Source organism: Phalangium opilio, unplaced genomic scaffold (genome assembly GCF_054372755.1).
Source record: "Phalangium opilio isolate 3A_F unplaced genomic scaffold, DU_Popi_V2 ptg000025l_1, whole genome shotgun sequence".
In the NCBI taxonomy this organism is placed as follows: Eukaryota; Metazoa; Arthropoda; class Arachnida; order Opiliones; family Phalangiidae; genus Phalangium; species Phalangium opilio.
This window is the reverse complement of record NW_028324156.1, coordinates 64589-79327: the sequence shown is the minus strand read 5'-3', so window position 1 is coordinate 79327 and position 14739 is coordinate 64589. Positions and strand designations below refer to the sequence as shown.

General features: G+C 37.5%; 3 protein-coding genes across 7 annotated transcripts; 1 reads left to right on the top strand and 2 right to left on the bottom strand.

Moving 5' to 3' along the window:
• Positions 1 to 327: 327 nt before the first annotated feature.
• Positions 328 to 8984, bottom strand: LOC149691549 (mitochondrial 10-formyltetrahydrofolate dehydrogenase). Of its 4 annotated transcripts, XM_089868855.1 has the most exons (17): positions 8664 to 8984; positions 8393 to 8579; positions 6544 to 6685; positions 5767 to 6272; positions 5345 to 5701; positions 5182 to 5267; positions 4853 to 5117; positions 4725 to 4787; positions 4591 to 4655; positions 4202 to 4423; positions 3842 to 4129; positions 3258 to 3357; positions 2650 to 2748; positions 1981 to 2054; positions 1695 to 1892; positions 1272 to 1471; positions 328 to 547 (listed from the first exon to the last, which is right to left on the bottom strand). In XM_089868855.1, the coding sequence occupies exons 2-17, from the start codon at positions 8435 to 8437 to the stop codon at positions 492 to 494; spliced, it is 2766 nt and encodes a 921-aa protein (XP_089724981.1). In that variant the 5' UTR covers positions 8438 to 8579; positions 8664 to 8984; the 3' UTR covers positions 328 to 491. The 4 variants fall into 4 exon arrangements, with proteins under 4 accessions (XP_089724981.1, XP_089724982.1, XP_089724983.1 ...); XM_089868856.1 differs by lacking the exons at positions 8393 to 8579; positions 8664 to 8984 and adding an exon at positions 7636 to 8001; XM_089868857.1 differs by lacking the exons at positions 8393 to 8579; positions 8664 to 8984 and adding an exon at positions 6944 to 7067.
• Positions 8985 to 8988: 4 nt separating this feature from the next.
• Positions 8989 to 9932, top strand: LOC149691548 (U6 snRNA-associated Sm-like protein LSm4). The gene is made up of 4 exons (XM_089868864.1): positions 8989 to 9127; positions 9200 to 9241; positions 9316 to 9414; positions 9496 to 9932. Exons 1-4 carry the CDS (start codon positions 9125 to 9127, stop codon positions 9784 to 9786), a joined length of 435 nt encoding a protein of 144 aa, XP_089724990.1. The 5' UTR covers positions 8989 to 9124; the 3' UTR covers positions 9787 to 9932.
• On the bottom strand, positions 9779 to 13551 carry Hacl (2-hydroxyacyl-CoA lyase). Of its 2 annotated transcripts, none has more exons than XM_089868860.1 (8): positions 13246 to 13551; positions 12741 to 12794; positions 12398 to 12673; positions 11990 to 12341; positions 11600 to 11928; positions 11104 to 11261; positions 10622 to 11033; positions 9779 to 10554 (listed from the first exon to the last, which is right to left on the bottom strand). In XM_089868860.1, exons 1-8 carry the CDS (start codon positions 13399 to 13401, stop codon positions 10369 to 10371), a joined length of 1923 nt encoding a protein of 640 aa, XP_089724986.1. In that variant the 5' UTR covers positions 13402 to 13551; the 3' UTR covers positions 9779 to 10368. The 2 variants fall into 2 exon arrangements, with proteins under 2 accessions (XP_089724986.1, XP_089724985.1); XM_089868859.1 differs by lacking the exon at positions 13246 to 13551 and adding an exon at positions 12862 to 13042.
• Between the last annotated feature and the right edge of the window lie 1188 nt (positions 13552 to 14739).

Sequence of the window (14739 nt, the reverse complement as noted above, 5' to 3'; positions counted from 1 at the left end):
TCTAGCTCAGTTTTTACGGTGAGGTTATTTTGATAATCAATTGACGACCTAAAAAAAAAACTATACACGCCTTTGTCCCGTTTCTGTCCATTGTTTGGCTTTCTGGTAGTTTATCAAGGTGTCGTCGTATTTGCCAAACAACGTGACAGAGACAACAAACTCATCCCCCATCCTTCTGTACCACCAGGGGAGCCATTTGGATCAATTGAAACCTTTCTTACCAAAATTACTTTTACCTCAAGTGATTAACTTCTGTTACTGTTACAACCAATATTTAATATTTTCAGAAGCGTTACTAATAGATAGACAAACAAATAAAACAGAGACTTATATAATATTTATTTATTTGTCTGGAAGTCGTTAAACCAATGTTAAAAATATAAAACCATTAATATTATCTGCGTTTTGGAATTAAGAGAAGGGGACGTGGTTAATTGGTGTACTCGGTGGCGGCGGCCATTTTGTTTTTTAATACCTACTAAAAATTGTTGTTAATACTCTATCGTGATTGTTTTCGTTTTGAGATACTCGTTCAAGGCTTCACGGCCTGTTAACAAACAAAGTTTGTACTTAGAAGTGAAAAATCAATCGCTCGTAACTTCAACTAATTTACTTCTAGAGAAATATCCTTACTTCTAACGGAACCAAACCTTACTTCAATAAATCTACTTCCAACGGAACCCAATCTTACTTCAATAAATCTACTTCCAACGGAACCCAATCTTACTTCAATAAATCTACTTCCAACGGAACCCAATCTTACTTCAATAAATCTACTTCCAACGGAACCCAATCTTACTTCAATAAATCTACTTCCAACGGAACCCAATCTTACTTCAATAAATCTACTTCCAACGGAACCCAATCTTACTTCAATAAATCTACTTCCAACGGAACCCAACCTTACTTCAATAAATCTACTTCCAACGGAACCCAACCTTACTTCAATAAATCTACTTCCAACGGAACCCAACCTTACTTAAATAAATCTACTTCCAACGGAACCCAACCTTACTTCAAGGAATCTACTTCCAACGGAACCCAACCTTACTTCAAGGAATCTACTTCCAACGGAACCCAACCTTACTTCAAGGAATCTACTTCCAACGGAACCCAACCTTACTTCAAGGAATCTACTTCCTACGGAACCCAACCTTACTTCAAGGAATCTACTTCCAACGGAACCCAATCTTACTTCAATCAACTTACTTCTTACGGAACCAAACCTTACTTCAATCGCTAACTATTACTAGACGAAATGTGGTACATACCCAAGTCTTTTCCGCATCCGGATTGCTTGAATCCACCAAAAGGAGCGGCGACGTCGGTCTTGTTGTAAGTATTGACGAAACAAGTACCAGCTTCGATGCGTTCACTGACGTACATGGCCTTTGAGATGTCCCGAGTGAATACACCAGAGGCCAGACCGAATTCCGTCGCGTTAGCTCGCTTCAAAACACCATCGACATCCCTATGGGACCACCGCGAAAAGACGGAAAACAAGAAGAAGAAAACATAGCCACCGGAAAGACCGATTAACGATAAGTTTATATAGACATAGAGCTAAGTACTTCTAAGCCTCGCTTAAGAGGACATGGCGCCTTAAAGACCAGACCACGTTATTCATCAAAAAATGACCCCATGGGGAGTTAAGATATAAGGACATAAGACAGAGTTGGTCTCGAGAGACTTACCCATCTTTAAACTTGGATATAATCATAATAGGTCCAAATGATTCCTCTTTGGCGATGAACATGTGATCTTCGACATCCGTAAAGATGGTTGGTTCGAAGAATAATCCCGGACGGTTCATCCTCTTGCCTCCCAGGATCAGTTTAGCGCCTTCTTTAACACCAGTGTCGCAGTATTCCACCAATTTGTCCAAATGAGCTCTAATTGTTTTGTTTTCAAATATTTATGCTTTATCCTGTCTTACCTAAATGTATCTAATGTAATGATGGGTAATAATAAGTTATCTACTTATGGTTTTGTGGTCCATGAGCCGTTGACCTGTCCAAGGGGTCACCAATGACCATTTTTTTCGTTTCTTCAACCTGATTTGTACGTTAAATCATGAATATTCGGTAAAATATGCTATTGTCGACTAAAATAAATGGGCTAAATCAGGAGACCAAAATTAGTAGACCAAAATCAGTAGGCCAAAATTTGTAGACCAAAACTAGTAGACCAAAATCAGTAGGCCAAAATTTGTAGACCAAAACTAGTAGACCAAAATCAGTAGGCTAAAATTTGTAGACCAAAACTAGTAGACCAAAATCAGTAGGCTAAAATTTGTAGACCAAAACTAGTAGACCAAAATCAGTAGGCCAAAATTTGTAGACCAAAACTAGTAGACCAAAATCAGTAGGCTAAAATTTGTAGACCAAAACTAGTAGACCAAAATCAGTAGGCTAAAATTTGTAGACCAAAACTAGTAGACCAAAATCAGTAGTCTAAAATTAGTAGAGCAAAATAAATGGACTAAAATCAATAGACGAAAGAATAGATTAAACTCAGTAGACGAAAAATAGACTATAATAATTAAACTAAAATCAGTAGGCTTCTTTAACCCCGATATTCCATAGAATAACGATGGACCGAGACGCCAAGAAAATAAAAAAATATCGATAAAAAGTATTGAAAACTCACCACTTTGCTAAGGAAAACATCATGAATAGATTCCTCGACGAAAAGTCTTCCAGCCGCTATGCAGTTTTCTCCTTTGTTGAAAAACACGCTACCCATTCCCTGTGCACAAAAAGAAGAAGAAGAAAAAAGTACGGTAATGGCACCGGTTTCATTCTCCTATAGACCGTAACAAAACGGAAACGAAGTATCTGCCAACCCTTAGTAAACTCCAATCGGAAATTGCAATAGAGCTTTAATCACGTGAAAGCAAAACTCAAAACTTTTGGGATTCAGTCTCACGAGCTGAAGAAAGGAAGCGAAGGGGTCGGATACTTTATAAAATAAATTCCTAAATCGATCGCGTTATAAAGAACTTTTCAGGCTCTGTCCCACCCCTCGAAGAAAGAATGAATGACAAATGGACCGAAAGAGGAAAGAGATGTTGAAAGAAAAGCCTAAAATCGATTTTTAGACCTAAATGTCGTCTTAAAAGCAAAAGGAGGGAAGAATCAAGAAAAACTTCCGTCATTTGGAAAAATGCTAGTGAAATATGGATGTTAAGGATTAGATTGAATTGGGGAAGAGGGGAGGGGGAGAAGGGGTGAAATGAAAAATGGCGGAGCACTAACCTGTCTAACGGCTTTGTCCAAGTCACAGTCCGAAAAAATTATCAAAGGAGATTTTCCACCCAACTCCAACGAACATCTTTTCAAATTCGAAATGGCGCAACTGAAAATTGATCAACCCATAAATGACCTTGAGAGACTAACTATAATTGACCTTCAAATACCATCCACTCCCTCAAAAGTCAACAATAACTAAACTTCGCAGACCAAACTGTCCCTCAAAGGTCAACAATAACTAAACTTCGCAGACCAAACTGTCCCTCAAAGGTCAACAATAACTAAACTTCGCAGACCAAACTGTCCCTCAAAGGTCAACAATAACTAAACTTCGCAGACCAAACTGTCCCTCAAAGGTCAACAATAACTAAACTTCGCAGACCAAACTGTCCCTCAAAGGTCAACAATAACTAAACTTCGCAGACCAAACTGTCCCTCAAAGGTCAACAATAACTAAACTTCGCAGACCAAACTGTCCCTCAAAGGTCAACAATAACTAAACTTCGCAGACGAAACTGTCCCTCAAAGGTCCACCATAACCGACTATCCACGTCCTTTGACCCCCGTTAAAGATAATTTAAAAATCTGACCTCTTCATAATCTGCATTCCAATTGGCGTAGATCCGGTAAATCCTAACTTCCTGACGTATGGATGGTCAGCCAAAGCTTGACCGCACTCGCCTCCTCTTCCTGGCAGGATATTGATAACACCAGGAGGAAATCCGGCGTAAACGCTAAGTTCGGCCAACTTCAGCGCCGTCAAAGGACATACTTGAGCCGGTTTTAAGACGCAAGTATTACCAGCCGCCAAACAAGCGGCCATCTTCCAGGCGACCATCATTAGGGGGTAATTCCACGGAGTTACCAAAGCGCAAACACTGATGTGTATTGATAAATTGGTCCTCATTGTTCAAAAGGGGGGGGGTCAAAGATTGTATTAAAGTACTAACCCTATTGGTTCCTTCTTGGTGAAGGTGAGATTCCTGTTGGGGCGAGCGTGGTTGATGGGAATGGTTGACCCTTCAACCTTGTCGCACCATCCCGCGAAGTAACGGAAGGTGTCAATTGACATGCCAACGTGAGTTTTAAGAGCTAGGGTGTAAACTGCCCCTGAATCTATACTCTCGATTGTGGCTAATTCTTGCTTATGTTGCTCCATTAAATCCGCTAGTCTGATGGAATTGAGATACTTAAAAATAGGCCCAATTGGCCTACTTTGAAACAGGGTGGTAGGATCGAAGTGCAGGGCCATAGAACCATCCCACTGTCCTTCGGTCCTACCACCCTGTTTCGTAACACCCTGTTTTGTAACACCCTGTATAATTAAAACAATACGTACTTGTACATGAGTCGCCCGCGGTCCCTGGCATTCATTTTCCCCCATTCACCTTCTTCGAAGGCAATCTGACTTATTAAAATGTTAATTACTTACTTAATTACTTAAATTAATACTTTATTAAATATGGTTATTACCTTAGCGGCTTGTACGGCTTGATCTACGTCTTCTTTACCAGCGCATTGAAATTCGCATATGACCTATTTTTATTTCATAAATAGGCTTAATAATAGGCCTAATACGCTAAGCCTAATGAATATCTCACCGATTCGTCGGTAGGGTTGATTGTTTTCAATGTTTTTCCGCTTGCGCTGTTGATAAATTGGTTGTTTATGAACAACTGAGTCGCGAAACTAACATCCATATTATTGACATTTAAATGAACTGGTTCAAACACCAATTTAGGGGAACCGGAACCGCCCCGACTTTTTAATACAACGGCTTTGACGAAATCCTCAAAAACGGTGGCCATATAAACGTCTTCGTTTTCGATCTCAACATTGCATTTTTCTTTTAGTTCTTCCACAAGACTTTAAAGGTTCAAAATTAGTGGAATGAACTTTGACCCCCAAGCTAGCCAATTCGCATTCTTACCGCGCAACATCCATGGAACCCGCGCCACTTTTAAAGAAATCCGTTTCAGTTTCAACCTCTTTTCTAAGTATGGCTACCCAAATACTCTATAATTACGATCGAGGGACAGTTAAGGACCAGTACTTACATACAGAAGGACGCTGAAGTCTAAATGATGACTTACTTTAATGGTATCTTGTAACGCAAGCTCCTCCTCGGTCAACTCGACGTCACTATTTTCGTCCGCTTGTCCGTATTTGCTAGCGGCTATCATTTTTCCATTCTCCAGGGTTAATTTGGTGACGTTGACCAGTCCCCCGTCGTTTCCGGCAAGTAAGAGTCCTTCGCTGTGAACTAACCCTGGTTTGGACATACCCTCTATTTTGACCTCTATTCCACCGCTTGGCGCCGATTTGGTCCATAACTTAGATCCGTAAACTTTAACTACTTGATCGTCCAAAGTGGTCCAGGCACCGGGAACCTTGTCCATTCCTCGGATAAAGTTGTGGAGTTGTTGAGCGGTCAGTTTTTCAAAGTGAATCTATCATGGACCATTACTATATAACCGACCACGGAACTTAAAATCGTCATCTGGAAGTATTTTACCTGACTTAACTCCTTCTTATTCAACATGGCGTCGTAAGTGGCCCCTTCTTCCGGTTGCGTTATCCTCGGAGCTTTTCCAGCTGCAATAAGATCAACGGCTTCCCCCATGGATTTGACGCCTTCGGGGTAGAGGAACCGATTGTAAATGGTGTCAACGGTATCATCCGGTTCAACGTCGCATTCCTTCTGCAAAAGAATTGGTCCGGTATCCAAGCCATCATCGGCCCAAAAGACGGTGAACCCCGCTTTTTTGTCGCCTTCGATTAAAGTCCAGTTGATAGCTGAGGCACCACGATGCCTGGGTAAGATTGACGGATGGTAGATAATGGATTGGTGCTTGGGATGGTTAATCACTTCCATTGGAATGAATTGGGTGCAATAAGGAAGGACATTCAAATCGGCTTGAACCGACTTGTAGTTTTCAAGTACTTCCGGTATGATTTTCCCTTTTAAACGCCATCGAGCTAGTTTAAATACTTTGGTCCCTTGCTCTTTGGCTATTTGGGCTGTTAAAGGTCAAGGGTCTTTTAATTACAATAGGCCTATTTTTTTTATAAAATTCAAATTAGTCTTAGCCAAGTTTTCTTCAAAGAAAGTTACCCAAATGACCCGGAAATGAGTTTAAAGGGCCCACCTGAGCTGTTGAGGTGAAGTTAGTTTCGCGAAAAAAACACCTAGCTCTTTGGCAGGTAGCAATACGCTAACCTGCCGTTTTGACCCCCCCCCTTCATACCAACCGCTCCGGCAAGCCCCTTTGAATAAAGATTTTAAACATACCTAAGGGGTCTTCCCTCTCATTTTGATCGGGTACCGTGAAAACAGCTACAACTTGATGACCTTTGGACTGTAGTAGCTTAAATACATCGCTGGCGAAGGCGCTTTGACCTATAATAGCTATTTTCATCTCTGAATACAATCTCTAAAAGAAAACACAGAAAAACCACGTCCGTCAATATCAAGTACAACTTATAAAATCGAGAACGTGGCAAAAGGAAAGACAGCTACGTATAATCTGACCTTGAAAACCAATAAATAATTTAAATAGGTCAAAAATATTAAAAACCTTTGAATAAATTTGCAATTTGTCTAGCGAAACTGGGGCTGGTTTATTTGTTTGTTGAAATCCTTGACTAGATATTATATTAACAAACTAATACATAAATAATAAATAATTTACCAAGGAACCCAGTAAAACTGGTTTAATTTTAACGTCTGTCTCCGAGCAAATTGGACCAAGAAAAAAACTAAAATATAAACTAAATCATAAGAAGAAAAATAACCGCCTTATCATTACCGTTTTAAATTACTGTATCTGTCTTTGATTATTAAAGAAAAATATCTAACAAAATTCTATTTTTGAACATATCACCACTGATAAGGTCCTAACGATAATTGTTTTTTATTAAGTTCATCGCTTAGTGCCTAAATGAAAACAATGTTGGTCTCTTCAGTGCCTAATCCAATATTTTAAAAATTTGTGGACGACGGGCTTTAAAAATACTTAAAACTCTCTATTCTATCTTTCAATCATAAGATGGTGAATATCTGACGTCATATTAAACGCAATCGAAAGTTCTGACAGTGGTTTTGACCGGTTCTGACAGACTCGTGCACGTTCAAATCACGTGGAGTTAAGAAATATACTTTTTTCCCGCGCGCGTGAATTTGGCGGGAAATATTATACAAGCATAAATGGCATCCATTATAATACCGCCATTGAATAATGCACTGTAAGACGCGAGAAACTGTCACTACTCAATAAAACTACCCGGAAAGTAGACGAATGTTATCTAAAAGCGAGGTTAATGACTTTTGGCAAATGTTTTATCTAACTGTGAATAAATATTACATAAATTAAAAAGGGCTTACCTCAATAATTTGTTTATATATAAAATTTTGCCGCGTTTTTTTTTATTCGCCGCGCGCGAGGACCAATTCGGCGCTAAACTTGGTGTTCTATTTTTAAAACTCCGACTAAACAAAAAGAACTTTTTTGGCCCGTTTAAAGCTAAGAAATGGTGCTGAATCGAGGAAATATATCTGTTCCAGATAAAATAAGCTCCTTTCGAACTTTGATAATGAAAGCCACATTTCCCACCATAATTTTCAGCTATTTTCCATTTCTTTAAGGCATGTAATTATTTAAACTTAAGCCTAATTATTACAATAGCTTTTAAGAAAAGTTCAGTAACCTTTTAAGATGGAAAGACAATTAAAAGTCATGTTAACTTCACCACTATGAAAAGGGTGCGAGAAAGATATTGTAGCCTTTAATAGTGCTCTTAGGTTACCATGAAACGTGTAATAAGGAAGAAAAAAATCGTGCGGTGAATTTAAGTTCAAGGTTTTGACCTAATTTTTTTTTGAACGAGGTGATAAATCAATCAAAAATGATAAACTTGAAAGATCTTGCGATTTTTATCAAGTCTGATAGAATAAACTTCAATTAAACACTTCATTTATATAAACACCAAATAAATTAAAATTTATTTTTTCCGTCTCTATAAACCAATTTTTGGATATTTTGTTTCTCACAACCAAATCTATGCAAATTAACCCGACAATTTAAATATTGAAGATAAGATATTAATTAACTGTAAATTCTTTATCAATAACTTTAAATTACCTTGGTATTGGAAAATTGTCGAGTAATCCAGTGTGTCGCAAACATTTGATATTGTAGTTCAATATGAAATTTGATTATAACTGTATCTTATCTAACTCCATATACCCCTTGATTCCCCCTCAACACGTGTAGCAGTCAAGTCTGGAACCAGAAAAACTCTTCCAACGTATTCCACGCGGCAACAAAACTAAGAGAAGCCCTTTACTCATTTAATTTCACTTACTGCCTATTTGAAATAAGTTTAAACCCAATTTAACAGCAATAAACATACTTCAAATTCTAAATAATATTAAAAATTCTCATTTAATTCATATTTAAACCCTTTATTTCTGGTTTTCGGAGCCTCAATGGACGACAAACTGTGTTATGTATCATGATTAAGTTAAATATTACAATTACATGGTTATGCAAATAATTTGTTCACCCCTTTTCATACACCCCCCGGGTCGGAAGATTTTGCTGCAGTAGCGCCATCTACATTAAAGGAAACGCGGGAAATTTGACTGATTTCAAGAATACATGCATTTATACATTTCTTATCTAGCCTTCGAGATGGCGACACCATCGCGTGATAAACTTGGTACCGGTTATTAGCACTGTGAACGAAAATTATTTTTTGCTTATTTATGGTCCATAATCCATATTTCGTCTGCTTGCTCAATCCAAGACAATAACAATTTAGAGTGAAAGTGTTGAATAATATTTGTCTTTCAGTGGGAATATTATAAAATCATGGTAACATTAATTATTATAAATTACTCAAATTAAAAATTGATATACTAGGATAATCACAACTATTTATTTCAGTTGCCTTTATCCCTTTTAAGAACGGCTCAAAACCATCCCATGGTAAGTATGCCAAGGCTTAAGTTTGACGTTACGTAAATTATAATTATTACATTTAAATATTTGCACCAAACTAGTTAGTAGAGCTTAAGAATGGAGAAACGTATAATGGTCACTTAGTCAGCTGCGATAACTGGATGAATATTAATTTACGCGAGGTTATTTGCACGTCTAGAGTAAGTCCTAAATTTTCTAGCCCATAGAAAGAAGCCATCCATCCATCCATGAATTATAATGAACTTTAACCTTATATAAAGGATGGAGATAAATTCTGGAGGATACCCGAATGCTACATTAGAGGAAGTACTATCAAATACCTTCGAATTCCTGATGAAGTTATTGACATGGTCAAGGAAGATATTGTCAGCAAAGGAAGAGGCAGGGGAGACTCTAGAAGAGGCGGTTTAGGGGGACCTCAAAGAGGGAGGGGTATGGGAAGAGGCGGATTTGGAGGCAGAGGAGGAGGAGGTAGGGGTGGTTCCGCCCAAAGAGGCGGAGCCAGTGGCGGTGGTCAAGGGGGAAATAAATCCAAACCAAAAGGAAAATAAACACTTTTTTTTTTTTAATATCTGAGAAAACATTGAGTTATGTAAAGAATATATTTGGAATTACAAGGAAAAAAAATATCTTGTTGTAAATATAATATTCATTGCATCATTTCACAAATTGAAATAAATCATTTGAAAATAAAAAATTCACTTTTTATTTGGTAATATCAAAAACGGATTTATGGGATAAGAACGTTGAATCATAGCTTTAGCCTCTAGTACCATCCTCGCATACTTTATTGAGAAACTTCGTCTGCTTATATTTTGACTCCACCCACAAATTTGATCTCTAGAAGTAGCTATATACAGAATTTGTGGGTGGAGTCAAAATATAAGCAGACGAAGTTTCTCAATAAAGTATGCGAGGATGGGGAGTGAATTCGCTAACTCCTACGTTCTTATCCCATAAATCCGTTTTTGGTAATATTTTCTTTTCCCTTTGTTATCTTGGAAGGGACAACTTTCATCTATATTTTTAAAGCTTAATTAATCCCTTCCAAGAATGAATGAGGGCTGATTAAGATTAGAATATAATATTAATTAAGTATATTATTTTTATTGTTTGGAAATCAATTAATTAATCTAAACGGAAATACTGCCTTCTCGGAATGTTGTCTTACCAATCAAAGTGTTAATCAAAACACTTTTGCCATTTCTTAATTCATCTTTGGCTTCTTGAAATAAGGCTGCAAGTTTTCCATCATCTTTAGCGTCTAACAAATACCCTTTAGCACCTAAAGCTTCAGCCACCAAATGATACTTTGAATACTATAAGAAATAAATTAATTAATTACGGGCTAAATTAATTAATAAATAATTAAATAATCATTATTACCTGGAGTAAACAAGCTACGGAACTTTGGAATAATGGAAACTGTTCCCTATTGATTTGAGTCCAACAGGCGTCATTACCAATAATGGACATAATGGGGAGTTTAAATCTTTCGTAAGTATCGTGTTCAATGATACTATAACCAGCAGATCCATCTCCGTATATTACTACAACGTCAGATTCGGGTCTGCAAAGTTTGGCTCCAATAGCAAAACCAGCGCCAACTCCTAATGTACCAAAGGCACCGGGATCTAACCATCCCAATGGACCTCTCGGTCTCAATATATAGGCGGCGCTACCCACAAAATCTCCTCCATCCGCCACTAATATCGCGTTTTCACTCAAAGAATCTTCCAAAGTAGTTAATACTTTGATAGGATTTAAGTGTTGGTCAACATTATCCTCGGCCATTTTTCTGCGTAGAGATGATTACAATTAGGCCCCCAAAATCATTCCTTTCCTTTTTTTTAAAGAATTAACTTTACAAGGTTTTGCCTTCTTTGGCTTCATCTCTGGAACGTAGTTTAACTATCCATTGTTTATCACAGACGTACTCATTTTGTAAAATATCAGTTAGTTCCAATAAAAATGAACCAATATCAGCTTGAACAGCTAAAGTTGGTTTCCAAAACATATCGGAGTTCTGAAATTGCCGTAATTTCCATGAAAATAAGAATATGGCAGCTAAGCCTTAGTCAAAACAAAGAGGAGGAGGCAGCCATTTTGATGATACAATCATACAAACGGGAAAATGGCGGCTAAGCCTTAGTCAAAACAAATCGGAGGCAGCCATTTTGTTGGTACAAGCGGGGAAAATGGCGGCTAAGCCTTAGTCAAAACAAATTGGGGGCAGCCATTTTGTTGGTACAAGCGGGAAAATGGCGGCTAAGCCTTAGTCAAAACAAAGCGGAGAAGGCCGCCATTTTGTTGGTACATACGGAGGAAAAACGTCTATTTAAAAACAAATTACGAGTTTAGTACCTTCCATAATTGTTGCTTATTTCGATTGATAGCCACAATTTTGCTCTTTCTGTTTAGAACTCTGCCATAACCAAGCCTAAAATCACAAACAGTGCCGGCTAAAATAACTAAATCCGCTTCTCTCAAGGCATCTTTTCGATCCTGTCTCATTTGAATCGGACAATTTCTGCCTAGAAGTCCTCTGGACATTCCACCCAAGTAACAAGGAATACCTAAATTCTTTAGCCTTTCCCCGACAACTTCAGCGGGTATGGGAGGCAATGTAGCTTGACTACCGACTAAAATAAGCGGTTTTTTCGCGTTTCTAATCAGATCCGCGCAAATATTCACTGCAACACGAATATAATTTATTGTAAAACCACAAACGCCATGGCTTTAAATCATTGTCACCTTGATTTTTGGAATGTTCTGGTATTCTAACGGGTAATGGTGTCATATCAACAGGTAGAAAAGCGTCTCCAAAGAGGTTTCTTAGATGATGATCCATGTAGAATTTAATAATCTTTTGCGTAATGCTTTTTCCTTCTTGTTTGGCGCCCAATTCGCGTTTAACAAGTTGATAAGGGTACAAAACGTCTATGGGGAACTCGACAAAAACGGGACCAGGTGTATCGGATTGAGCTATACTCAATGCTTTCTTTAATGTTGGAACAATATCCCTAACTTTTGTTACGGTAGCCGTGAATTTGCATAAAGGTTTAAATAACGATATCTGATCTATGTCCTGTAAAGCTCCACGACCCTGAGGAATTTAATAATTTAAGTTTAAAGTCGATTGTAACCTTGGCAAATCACAACCTTAAGTAAGGTAGCTGCGGCTCCTCCAATCAGGAGTAAAGGGGATTCTGCCATTTGACAATTTTTGACAGCGGTAACTGTGTTTGTCAGTCCCGGACCCGCAGTTACAGCTGCCACTCCAACACTACCAGTTAATCTAGCTACAGCATCAGCTGCAAATACAGCTGTGGCTTCGTGTCTCGTGTCTATGACTTTGATACCCTTTTTCTCAGCTCCCACAAGTATGGGTGAGATGTGGCCTCCAACCAGAGTAAAGATATAGTCAATTTTATGAGCCTGATTTCAAATTTCATCGCATTTAATTGAAGTTTATGAAGCCCCATTGAGATTATATCTGTCTCACTTTAAGAACATCGGCAACAAGCTGTCCTCCATGTTGAGTACTGTTTTCATCAAACTAAGAAATATAAAGAGATATAGAAGTGATTTTAAACTTAACTATAAACAAATTAGAGAATCCGTACTTTTCTTAAAAAAGAAAGTGGCTGTGATATAATAGGAAAAACCCTATGCCGAAAGGAGGATATCAGCAAGGGGCTTTTTAGTGTTAAAGTATGACAATGTCTAACGAAGGCCATTTTAAAATGTATAATGCTCGTGCTATCAATGATTTCACGAGCATACGCGTACATCTACATGTTTTAAGAGCGTACAATGGACTTTTCCTTCCTACTTACATTACACGTACTTTTAAACTTTGAATTGATACCCTAAACTTTAAATTATCATAGACTGGTCTGGACTTTTTTTCCTACAGCTACATAATGTACTTTTAAACTACCTCGATAGCTACGCTTCATAAATTATCATGACAATATCATTAAGTAGTGACAAACTTTATTTCTTACCTTTACGTCAACGAATAAGTACTTTAAACCGAATTTATAATCAAGAAAAACAACTACCCCTAACAAAAACGCTAAGGCAATCACGAGAGGCAACCAACAAACGAACCCTAAAGCGATTCCAATAGCTACGGGAACTAAAAGATTAACTTCGTACATTTTCAGGCAATTTTAACAACGTAAATAAAATGTAAATTAATTAATTCACTTGGTTATTAGAGATCAATACCCGTAAAAATCACAATTGCAACTACCACCGAACGTACAATCCGTCCCGGTACACCCCAAAACGCTAAGGCGAAAATAAATACAGCAGACGACACTGGAAAAAATTAACTCCCATAGACATTAGAACTCTATAATAATTCCAGAAAGGCACGTGACACGCATCCCGAGCCTTACACGCCCCTTCCTTAAAGGGGCTGCCGCTGGCCGGAGCTGTTGGGGTCAAACAGTTGGTTAGCATATTGCTTACCCGCCCACCGCGACGGTTTCGCCATTACTTATGGCTAAAGAGCTGGGTGTTTTCCCCCTGAACTAAGGGCGGTCTCCCCCTAACAGCTCCGGTGAGCCCCCCGGCTAGCAATAATTTATCTGCAAAATTTTTGGGAACCATTTTTGGGGTCGGACAGTTATCTGAAAATTAGCGCACGTCCCATGATCCCGGGGAGGGAGACAAAAACTAAAAACACTGTTTTGAATCATTGTTTTTATTTTTCTTCCTCTACGGACACAAACATATCGTTCAAATGACTAGAGCATACTGCTAGGCCAGCTAGCCGTGATAAAAATAATTCATATCCAACAATTTAAATAAATTAAATTAAATATTATTATAATGTAAAATAATGATTAAAAAAAATCCAAGTGTTTTAAAAGATAGTTAGTGAAATAAATTGGTGGAATATTACTAGAGTAATATTAAAGTTATAATTAAGACTGGCCTATTTTTGCTCTACTACACTTTACATTCCAGTTTTTGCTAATTAGTAATTACACTTATCTTTTCCAATAATTTATTTTCTTTTTTACGGAATTGGGTCATTAAATTTTCCGCACCCCACACGTAAAATGTGCAGCACCATTATATATTTTTTTTTTATGATTTTTGAAAAACATTTATTTTATATGACACCGACTTTTGAGTGATTAAACTGCGAACATTATCTTTTTTCTTTGTTCAAGATTTAACATTATTTTAGAATTTTATTTTTTCTTTTCTATTAATTTCCTCCCAAAACCACCACGTAGGTTATTTATAATTATTACGGTAAATGATTTTGAATTAATTAATTTTTTTTATGATTTGATATTTTTTTTGTTTACATTTAAATAGACTATCACAAATTTACACCAAACATTTTAATTTATTTATTTTTTTTTTGCTATAGAAATGAAGAATTTTTTTGCCTAATTTTAATTTTTAGGCAAAAAGCTACTACGATTGCATTATCTTTCCATATAATTGCGGGGGCGTTGGATTAGTGTTTGTCCCTT